Below are 10,685 nucleotides of genomic sequence, written 5' to 3' on the forward strand. Positions count from 1 at the left end.
GCCCAGCTCGGAGGTGGGGGGGAGCGGGAGGGACCGGGACGGGGACGGCAACGGCAACGGGAACCGGCAGGGCAGGACGGGACCGGGACCGGGACGGGACCGTCGGGCACCTGCCGAGCGCCCCCTTTGCGCGCCCCTTGCGCCCCGGTTGCGTCCCCTTTGCGCGCCCCTTGCGCCCCGGTTACGCCCCCGCGATGCGGGTCGCCGGCGCCCTCCTGCTGCTGCCACTGCTGGCCGGTGAGTCTGCGCCCCCCCCCCCCCCCCCCCCGCCACCAGCGGGGCCCGGTGGGGGCCAGGGTCCGGCCCGGCCCCGCCGTCCTGTTTCCGGGTGGCCGCGGAAGGGGCCCCCACGCCCCCCCCACCCCGGCGCCATCATCCGCCCCCTGCCCCGCAGGGCTGGGGGGGGCCCTGGCCCCCGACTCCCCCCAGGGCTGTGCCCGTGGCAGCTGCTACCCGGCCACCGGTGACCTGCTAGTGGGGCGAGCCCCCCGCCTGAGTGCCACCTCCACCTGCGGGCTGCGCCGGCCCCAGCCCTACTGCATCGTCAGCCACCTCCAGGTGAGCGGGATGGGGACAGGATGGGGACCGGGGGGGACCGGACAGGGATGGGGGGGCACCAGATGGGTGTGGGGGGACACACCGCCGAGCCTCCCGCTTGTAGGAGGAGAAGAAGTGCTTCGTCTGCGACTCGCGGCGGCCCTATGACGCCCGCACCAACGCCAACAGCCATCGCATCGAGAATGTGGTCACAACCTTCGCCCCCCGCCCCAAGAAAGCCTGGTGGCAGTCAGAAAACGGTGAGCGGGGGTGGTGGGATGTCCCGGGGGGCTCTCCTTCCCTTCCTCCCACGCTGAGGAAGTGTGACTCAGCCGGCGGCCGCGGCCGCGCCCCTGGATCACGGCCGGGTCAGGGGGACAAGCCCTGGGGACCCACAGGTGGGTGCTCCCCACAGTCACGCGTTCTGTCCCCAGGTGTGGAGCACGTCAGCATCCAGCTGGACCTGGAGGCCGAGTTCCACTTCACCCACCTCATCATGACCTTCAAGGTGGGTCCTGGCACATGGCTACCCAGGACGGGATGGGGTGGGATGGGATGGGATGGGATGGGATGGGATGGGATGGGATGGGGTGGGATGGGGTGAAGCCCGTGGGGGCTGTGGGGCCGGCCCCCGTCCCAGCTGGGTGTCCCGCAGACCTTCCGCCCCGCGGCCATGCTGGTGGAGCGCTCGGCTGATTTCGGACGCAGCTGGAAAGTCTACCGCTACTTCGCCTACGACTGCGCTGCCTCCTTCCCCCACGTCCCCCGCGGACCCCCGCGCCGCGTCGACGACGTCATCTGCGAGTCCCGCTACTCTGACATCGAGCCCTCCACCGAGGGGGAGGTAAGGCCCCAGCAGTGCTGCGGGAAGGTTGGGGGACCCCCCCCGCTCTCCCCTCACCACCCTGCTGTGCTCCCCCAGGTGATTTACCGGGTTCTGGACCCCGCCATCCCCATCCGGGACCCCTACAGCCCCGCCATCCAGAGTGAGTTGCCTTGCCCCAGGCTCCCGCCTGGCTGCTCTATTTTGGGCGCAGCTATTTTGGCTGCTCTCGCCCTGCTCTGAGCCCCACGGCGGGGTCAGGGGCAGATCCAGCCTGCGGGGGCTCAGGCCTCTCCTGCACCCCTTCCTCTGTGAGAGCAGCTAAAGATCAGGCTGCATCAGGGCAAGTGCAGGGGGACAGCCGTGCTGGAGCTGAGCCCAGCACCGAGCGGTGGCTGCGGTGCGGGATGGGGTTGGTGACAAGCAGAGGAGTTGGGCCGGGCGCAGGACACAGCGGGTTAATCACCAAGGGCTAAATTTAGGCTGGGAGCAGGAGAGGAATCTGCAGGGCAGGGCTGCTGGGAAGCTGCAGTCCTGGGGAGCCGTCATGTCCTGCTGAGGCCCCCATGCTGCGCCTGCCGGGCACAGCCCCCAGCGGTGGGTGCCCCGCTGCCCAGAAACGTGCCCTTACTCCGGGTGCTTGTTCTGCACTGGTGGGGTCCCAGCCTGCATCTGGGGGGGTGGCCTGCAGGGTCTCAGCCTGTGCACAGCCTGTTCACGCACAACCACGTGCACAGGAGCTGAACCACCACAGCTACATACAGCCCAGCCAGGCCACGTGTGTGTGAGCCAAACCACGCACAGCCCCGTGCCAAAAAACCTGTGCCTTAGACAGCCACGCAGAGCCCAGCCCAACTGTGCCGAGCCGAGCCGAGCCATGCCCAGCTCCACCGAGCCACCCCCACCCCAGCCGTGCCCGGCAGAGCCGAGCCACGCATGGACAAGCCCGGCCACCCCGTGCCAACGTGAATCTCTTCCCCACCCCAGACCTGCTGCGTGTCACCAACCTGCGGGTGAACCTCACCAAGCTGCACACGCTGGGGGACAACCTGCTGGACTCGCGGCGGGAGATCCGGGAGAAGTACTACTACGCGCTTTACGAGCTGGTGCTGCGCGGGAACTGCTTCTGCTACGGGCACGCCTCCGAATGTGCGCCGCTCAGCAGAGCCCCCGCCACTGCCGACGGCATGGTAGGGCGAGATGGCTCCGTGTGCCTTGCTGGAGCCGGGTAGCTGCGCTGCCCGAGCCTGCAGCCCCTCACCATGGCATCCCGGCAGGTGCACGGGCGCTGCGTCTGCGAGCACCACACGCAGGGGCTGAACTGCGAGCGCTGTGAGGATTTCTACCACGACCTGCCCTGGCGCCCGGCCGAGGGCTCCAGCACCAACGCCTGCCGCCGTGAGTGCCCTGTGCCAGCACCGGCGCCTGGCACAGAGATCCCGGTGTCGGGGCTGGCGGGCTGCGCCGTGGCAGGGATTTTGGGGCGCTGCACGCTGGGGTGTGTTTGGGTGGGGACTGGCATCCTGCAGACTGGCTGTGGGGGGTTTGGGGTGCAGCAGGCTGTAGTTCGGGGAGATCTGGGGTTGGGAGTCAGGTCTGGGGAGGTTTGGAACAGGGGGTGCTGCCTGCCGGGCGGGGAGTTGGGGTGCTGCATGCCGTGCTGCGGTGCCGTCCCCGCAGGCTGCGACTGCAACGAGCACTCGCGGCGGTGCCACTTCGACATGGCCGTCTTCCTGGCCACGGGGAACGCCAGCGGGGCCGTGTGTGATGGCTGCCAGCACAACACCATGGGCCGCCGCTGCCACCTCTGCAAGCCCTTCTACTACAAGGACCCCAGCAAGGACCTGCGGGACCCCGCGGTGTGCCGAGGTCGGTGCCGGGGGGTGTGTGGCGCAGGACAGGCTGTGCGGGATGGGCCGAGGGGTCGGGGTGCTGACCCTGCCTGTACCCCCAGCGTGTGACTGTGACCCCGAGGGCTCTCTGGACGGCGGGCTGTGTGATAGCGCTGACGACCCAGCACGGGGGCTGATCGCGGGGCAGTGCCGCTGCAAGGAGCACGTGGCCGGTCCCCGCTGCGACCGCTGCAAACCCGGCTTCTTTGGCCTCAGCACCACCAACCCGCAGGGCTGCCAGCGTAGGTACCAGGGGTGGCACCCGCAGGGGCTGAGTGCATGGCTCGCCCCCCCCAGACGCCACTGACTCTCTGTGCAGGGTGCCAGTGTGACCCCCGTGGCACGGTGGCCGAGGGCGGCCGGTGCGACCCTGTCAGTGGCGAGTGCTTCTGCAAGCGGCTGGTGACCGGGCGCAACTGTGACCAGTGCCTGGTGAGTGGGGCTATGCCGGGGCCTGTGCGTGATGCTCGGGGGCCACGCACAGTGCTTGGGACCGTGGCACCGCAGCCGGGCGCTCCCTGACACCCTTACCTTCTCCAGCCCGAGCACTGGGGACTGAGCCACGACCTCCCCGGCTGTCGGCCCTGCGACTGCGACGTGGGAGGTGCCCGCAACAACCTGTGAGTCTTTGAGGGGATGCAGGGGGTGAGGGGGGGCGTCACTGCCGGCACTGGGGCTGATGGTGCCGCTGGGGTATCAGGTGCGCTGTGGAGACGGGGCAGTGCCAGTGCCGCAGCCATGTGGTGGGACGACAGTGTGGCCAGGTGGAGCCTGGTTTCTACCGCATCAACCTGGACCATTACACCTATGAGGCTGAGGATGCTCGGCTTCATCAGGTAGATGCAGGGCACCGGGTGGCTCTTTGTAGAGTCCCCAAGCTGGCAGGCACTGCTCTGCCTGGTTGGCACAGCGGGGCAGAGTGGTGCCTGCCAAGCCAAGGCAATTTTTGGGGTCCCTCTCATGATGCTTCCTCACACCAGGGCTCAGTGGTGGAGCGTGAGCCCCCCACAGACCACCCAGCTTCATGGACTGGGATGGGCTTTGCCCGCGTGCTGGAAGGTGGCTGGGTGGAGTTTCATGTGAGTGACGTGCCTTTCTCCACCGAGTATGACGTGATCATCCGCTATGAGCCCCAGGTGAGCACCAGATGGTGAAGCTGACGGTGGGATGTATCACCAGACTGGGAGGTGGTGGTGGGGAGGCTTTTTGACACAGCCCCTTCTCTGCCGGCAGCACCCGGAGCCCTGGCAGGAGGTGAGGGTGAGGGTGCTGCGCCCCAGCCCCGTCTCCGCCAGCAGCCCTTGTGGAAACACCATCCCAGCTGACGACCAGCTCTCCACCAGCCTCCCCTCCGGTGCCAGGTGAGCACCTCCCCAGGACCAGGCTGTGCCCGGGGCTCACAGGAGGCACCTGGTTGCCCGTGCTCTGCTTTGCCTCTGCCCAGGTACGTGGTGCTGCCTCAGCCCATCTGCCTGGAGCGAGGTGTCTCCTACACCCTCCGCCTGGAGCTGGACTGTGCCACCGCTCAGCAGGATCCCACTGCCAGCGTGCTCATCGATTCGGTGAGGGGCGGCTGAGCAGCGGGACAGGGGACACCAACCCTTCAGGGGGGTGGTGATGCAGCCGTAGGGGACACAGGGAGACGGGTGGGACATCCCACTGACTTGCCCCCCGCAGCTGGTGCTCCTGCCCCGTTACTCCTCACTGGAGATGTTCATCGCGGGTGACCCCAGCTCCATGGAGCGCCGGGAGACCTTCGAGCGATACCGTTGCACCCAGCCCTTCCACACCGCAGGGCCCTCACCCGTGGCCGAGCCCTGCTCCAGCCTCCTGCACAGCCTCTCGGCCATCCTGCACGACGGGGCGCTGCGTGAGTAGGGTCCCGCGCCCCATCCCGCGCCCCGCCGCAGCCGCCGCTCACCCCCCGCTCTTCTGCCCGCAGCCTGCCTCTGCGACCCCCAGGGCTCGCTCAGTGCCGAGTGCCAGCCCCAGGGCGGGCAGTGCCGGTGCAAACCCAACGTCGTGGGACGCCGCTGCCACCGCTGCTCCCCAGGAACCTTTGGCTTCGGGCCTGGCGGGTGCCGAGGTGGGTGCCGCAGCCCGGAGAGGAGCCTGGGTGCCCCAGGGCTGGGGGTGCTGGGGAGGGAAGCTCTCTGCAGCCCGGGGGCAGACACCGAGGGTGCTGTACCTTCCAGCGTGCCAGTGCAGCAGCGAGGGGTCGGTGAGCACCGTCTGCGACAGCACCACGGGGCAGTGCTCCTGCCGCGAGGGCGCCCACGGCCCACGCTGCGACCGCTGCCAGCCCGGCTACTGGGGCTTCCCTGCCTGCCGGCCCTGCCAGTGCAACGGGCACGCCGAGGACTGCGACCCCCGGACGGGCAGCTGCCTGCGCTGCCGTGACCACACGGACGGCGAGAGGTGCCAGAGGTAAGCGGGGTGTGTGCCCAAACCGGGACAGGGTGCTGCCGGCAGCCCCGGCCCCCGCTGACCTCCTGCCCGCAGGTGCGCAGACGGACACTTTGGGAACCCGGCGCTGGGCTCCGGGCAGCACTGCCGGCCCTGCCCCTGCCCTGAGGGGCCCGGCAGCCCCCGCCACTTCGCCGCCTCCTGCTACCAGGACAGCCGCTCCCGGCAGGTCGTCTGCCACTGCAGCCCCGGGTACACAGGTGGGTGCCCGCCGCAGCACGCTCGGTGTCCTCGGGGGTCCCCTGTCCCCAGGCACTGCCCAGCGTTCTGTGCCGGCAGGTCCTCGCTGTGATGAGTGTGCCCCTGGGTACTACGGGGACCCGCTGCAGCCCGGCGGGCGCTGCCTGCCCTGCCAGTGCCACGATAACATCGACGTGACGGACCCGGAGGCGTGTGACCGGCGTACAGGGCGTTGCCTGCGCTGCCTCTACAACACAGCAGGGCCCCACTGCGCTGAGTGCCAGCCTGGCTACTACGGGGACGCCACACGGCACAGCTGCAGGCGTGAGTACCCACGGCCATGCTGAGATAGACTTGCTTCCAGGGCCCAGCACATCCCTGGGGACCATGTGTGCCCATGGCTGCGCTTGCTGGTGCACAGCGCTGTGGGGTCCCTGCAGCCCTGCCCCGTGCTGGGCTGTCTCCTCTGCCCAGCCCTGGCACTGCAGCCCCAGCCTTGTCCCAACTTGTCCCATCCCATCTACAGCCTCACCTCATGCCCATTCCTGTCCCTGTTGCCTTCCCTTCCCCACTGCCACCGTGACTCTGTCCCCATCCCATCATTATCCCATCTCTATCCTGACCCTGTCCATGTCCCATCTCCATCCCATCCCCATCAGTGGTCCTCATGCTGTTCCCATCCCACCTCCATCTGGTCCCCACCCCATCCCTGCCCAACCTCTGTCTATCCTGCCTCCACCCTCACCCATTGCCATCCCCATCCCATCCCTGCCTGTGTCCCCGCACCCTCTGCACCCCCATCCCATCTCCATCCCAATTTCTTCCCCATCCTGTCCCTGTCTTCATGCCCCCATCCCCGTCCCTGTCCCTGTCCCCACTCAGCACCCATCTGGTTCCAGGTTGCTCCTGCAACATGCTGGGCACCGACACCAGCACCTGCGGGCCCCAGCAGTGCCAGTGCGATGGGCGCAGCGGGCAGTGCCACTGCCTGCCCCACGTGGAGGGCCAGAGCTGCGACCGCTGCAGCCCCAACTTCTGGAACCTGGGCAGCGGGCAGGGCTGCCAGCCCTGCGCCTGCCACCCCCAGCACACCCTGACACCCGCCTGCAACCAGGTGAGACGCAACGGGGACAAGGGCCGGGGGGCCGGGATGGGGTTGGGGGTGCGCTGCAGCGGCGCCAGCCTCGGCCACACCGTGTGTTAAAGAATTTCACTCCTTTTATTCTGTGTCTTTCAGTTCACGGGGCAGTGCTCGTGCCGGCCGGGCTTCGGGGGCCGGACCTGCGCCGACTGCCAGGAGGACCACTGGGGTGACCCGCGGCAGCAGTGCCGAGGTGAGAGCTGATGCCAGTGGGGGGACCGTGGGGGGGCTGCAGGAGGCCCCACGGCACCCTGACGCCGCTGTCCCCGCAGTCTGCGACTGTGACCCCCGCGGCGTCGCCAGTGCCCAGTGCCACCGCGGCAGTGGCCACTGCGACTGCCGGCCCGGCATCTCTGGAGTCCGCTGTGACCAGTGCGCCCGGGGCTTCGCCGGCGCCTTCCCTGCCTGCCAGCCCTGCCACCCCTGCTTCGGGGACTGGGACCGGGTGGTGCAGGACCTGGCTGCCCGCACCCGGGCGCTGGCGCAGCGGGCCAGCCTCCTGCAGCACACCGGGGCCGCCGGCGCCTTCGAGGGCACCTTCCGGCAGCTGGAGGAGAGCCTGGCCACCGTGCGTGACGTGGTGGCCACCCGCAATGCCACTGCTGCCACCGCCGCCCACCTGACGCACGCCACGGAGGGGCTGCGGTGAGCACCCAGCGTGGGGCACAGCTTGTGGGGTGGCCTCGGCGGCGGGTTGTCACCCCCTTCCCTTGCAGGCGGCAGATTGAGGAGGCGACAGAGAGGCTGACACGGCTGGAGGGGAAGCTGACAGCCACCCAGGACGCCAACTTCAACGCCAGCCATATGCTGAGCGTGGTGGACCGGGGCACCCGTGCCCTCAACCACAGCCTGCAGGACCTGGAGCACCGGCTACACACCCTCAAGACCTCTAATTTCCTCGGTGAGCTGTGCAGCAGAGCCAGGCCGGGGCAGTGGGGCCGTGGCCGTGGGTCTGACAGTGCTCCTGCTGCTTCCAGGTGCCTACGACAGCATCCGCCAGTCCCACGGGGAGTCCTGGGAGGCCGAGCGTCGGGCGGATGCCTCCACCCGCACCGTGCCCAGCCCTGTCAGCACCTCGGCGGCCACCCGGCGCCGCACCGAGCAGCTCCTGGCCAACCGGCGGGACGACTTCAGTCGCCAAAACGCGGCCAGCCGGCGGGCGCTGATGGACCTGGCAGCAAGGGCACGGGCGCTCAGCCTCCACCCGCTCAATGAGAAGGTGGGACAGAGGGAGGGGACCCGGGGGACGGCGCCCGGAGCCGCCTCGAGCCTGTGCTGCCTTGCAGGTGTGCGGTGTGGCGGGTGATGTGCCCTGTGCTGAGAGTCCCTGCGGGGGAGCCGGGTGCCGGGATGAGGATGGGGGACGACGTTGTGGGGGTCTGAGCTGCGGTGGGGCTGTGTCCACGGCTGACAGCGCGCTGGACCGGGCACGACATGCCCAGGAGGAGCTGCAGCGTGCCGCCAGCGACGTGGCCCAGCTCTCCCACAAGGTGCGTGGCACACGGGCACGGGTGGGAGCGGGTGGCGTGGCCGTGCCCCTCCCCAGCCCTCGGGGCTGACGCTGAGGGTCTCTGCCCCTGCTCAGGTGGCCGAGGCCAAGGGGAAGGCAGATGAAGCCCGGCTGCGGGCGCAGGCAGCCCTGGACAGGGCGAACCAGACCAGGGCCCGCGTGGAGAGCTCCAACAAGGAGCTGCGGGAGCTCATCAGCCACATCAAGGCCTTCCTGAGCCGTGAGTGCCGGTGTGCCGGTGTGCCGGGGGGGGGCTGGCTGCCTCTGCCCGGCATCGTGTGGCTCTGCACCTGCACCACAGTGCACTGACCCTGCACCGTGCCACGCTGCATGGTCCCCGCACTGCATGGGGGCTGTAGTACCCCAGTCCCTGCCCCACGCTGCGTTGCATGGTCCCTGCCCTGCTCTGACCATGCCGTGCCCCCCCAAACCCTCCCCTGCTCCCACTCACCCTCCCCTTGGCTCCCCCCTGCCCTCCACCACCCCTCAGTCCGCCTGTCCCCTCCGCCCTGGGGTGCCGCAGGGGACACGCTGACAGCTCCCACCCACAGAGGAGGGGGCCGACCCCGAGAGCATCGAGGTGGTAGCCAGCCGGGTGCTGGAGCTGTCACTCCCTGCCACGCCGGCCCAGATCCACCGCCTGGCCGAGGAGATCAAAGCGCGGGTGCGCAGCCTGGCCAGCGTGGACGCCATCCTGGAGCAGACGGCCGGTGACGTGCGCCAGGCTGGGCAGCTGCTGCAGGATGCCCAGCGGGCCAGGTGAGCCCAGGGGGATGTGGAGGACGCAGCCCCACCCCACGACCCTGAGGACCCCCAGCCCAGGATGGCGCTGAGGCCATGTCGCCCTGGTTGCAGGTCGCGGGCAGAGGGCGTGCGGGGCACGGCCGAGGCGGTGCGGCAGGCACTGGAGGAGGCACGGCGAGCCCAGGGCATGGCCGAGCAGGCGCTGCAGCGTGCCGCCGGTGACATCCAGCACAGCGAGAGAGCCCTCGGCATGGTAAGGGGCCCTGTCCCCGTGACCTCAGGCCCACGGGGCCGAGCAGGGCCCTGTCCCCACCGCGTGGGCAAGCTGACCGTGCCCACCCGCCACGCCACCGGTCCCCAGATGCAGGCCCAGACGGTGAGCGCAGAGCAGCAGCTGGCGGGCGCCATGGGGAGGATCGGGCTCCTGGATGGACAGACAGACGCTCTGAAGGTGAAGCGTGCCAACAACAGCCTGGCAGCCACGCGTGCCCAGGAGGCAGCTGGTGCCGCGCGGGACCGAGCCAGCGAGGCCAAGCAGGTGGGTGAGCAGGGAGGGGCGTGGGGAGCTGTTGGGGGGTCCCGTGGGGGTCCCACTGACTGTCCCCGCTGCCTGGCAGGTGCTGGAGGGGCCACTGCGGGACCGGTACCGGACGGCTCAGGAGCTGGTGCAGCACCGGGCGCAGGGCGCGCAGCAGGCGGGCAGCCGGGCGCAACAGCTGCGGGACGAGGCCGCCGGGCTGCTGCGGGACACCCAGGGCAAGCTGCAGCGGCTGCGAGGTGAGGCTGGGGCGGGGGTTCAGGGGATGGAGGTGCTGGGGGGGAGCTGGACTGACCTGCGTCCCCCCCTGTCCCCGCAGCGCTGGAGGAGGCGTACGAACGAAACGAGCGAGTGCTGGACGCCAAAGCGGCCCAGCTGGGCGGGCTGGAGGCCAGGATGAGGGAGGTGCTGGCCACCATCAACCAGCAGGTCCAGATCTACAACACCTGCCAGTAATCCCCCGGAGGGGCCTGGAACCCCCCGGCACCCTCCCCGCTGCCCGGTCTCTGCCTGCCCCGGAGCTGGGGCTGCGGCTGGCTGCGGGGCACCCCCCTGTGTGAATAAAGTTACAGAGCAAGACTGCCTGGCCTCTGCCCCGTGCCCTGGGCCTCCACATCCGCTGGGGCCTCCCTGAGCCCCCGGGGTGGCAGCCAGCCCCGGCCGGCCCCTGGGGGTCAGCGGTGGAGCCGGGGGCCGGGCTGTGGGGCAGGGGACACGCTGCGGGGCCCGGAGGCGCGGTGGGCCCGGGCTCACACCCGCGGAGCAGGCCAGGGCTGTCGCTGTAGGCCGGGCCCGGCGGCGCCACCCGGCCCGTTGCCATGGGAACGCCCCGGCAGCCCCGGGCTGGGTCGCGC

The 10,685-nt window shown here is 70.0% G+C and overlaps 1 protein-coding gene across 1 annotated transcript; it reads left to right on the top strand.

The window, feature by feature from the left end:
- Window positions 1-19: 19 nt before the first annotated feature.
- On the top strand, window positions 20-10,410 carry LAMB2 (laminin subunit beta 2). The gene is made up of 33 exons (XM_074835958.1): window positions 20-237; window positions 395-558; window positions 662-797; window positions 972-1,045; window positions 1,193-1,381; window positions 1,460-1,523; window positions 2,348-2,550; window positions 2,638-2,758; window positions 3,041-3,229; window positions 3,315-3,494; window positions 3,572-3,684; window positions 3,793-3,872; window positions 3,953-4,088; window positions 4,233-4,388; window positions 4,486-4,613; window positions 4,697-4,814; window positions 4,930-5,122; window positions 5,195-5,338; window positions 5,448-5,679; window positions 5,755-5,918; window positions 5,998-6,222; window positions 6,798-7,012; window positions 7,136-7,232; window positions 7,312-7,684; window positions 7,756-7,940; window positions 8,017-8,258; window positions 8,326-8,529; window positions 8,625-8,769; window positions 9,101-9,308; window positions 9,405-9,546; window positions 9,655-9,831; window positions 9,911-10,070; window positions 10,151-10,410. The coding sequence occupies exons 1-33, from the start codon at window positions 195-197 to the stop codon at window positions 10,285-10,287; spliced, it is 5,337 nt and encodes a 1,778-aa protein (XP_074692059.1). The 5' UTR covers window positions 20-194; the 3' UTR covers window positions 10,288-10,410.
- The last annotated feature ends 275 nt before the right edge of the window (window positions 10,411-10,685 follow it).

This window comes from Strix aluco, chromosome 11 (genome assembly GCF_031877795.1).
Source record: "Strix aluco isolate bStrAlu1 chromosome 11, bStrAlu1.hap1, whole genome shotgun sequence".
Taxonomy (NCBI): domain Eukaryota; kingdom Metazoa; phylum Chordata; class Aves; order Strigiformes; family Strigidae; genus Strix; species Strix aluco.

Excerpts from the sequence above, each read along its gene's own strand:
- LAMB2 (XM_074835958.1), top strand. The coding sequence starts at position 195 with ATGCGGGTCGCCGGCGCCCTCCTGCTGCTGCCACTGCTGGCCG. Across the intron at positions 5,919-5,997 it reads CTGCAGCCCCGGGTACACAG|GTCCTCGCTGTGATGAGTGT; the intron begins GTGGGTGCCCGC and ends CTGTGCCGGCAG. Across the intron at positions 8,770-9,100 it reads CATCAAGGCCTTCCTGAGCC|AGGAGGGGGCCGACCCCGAG; the intron begins GTGAGTGCCGGT and ends TCCCACCCACAG.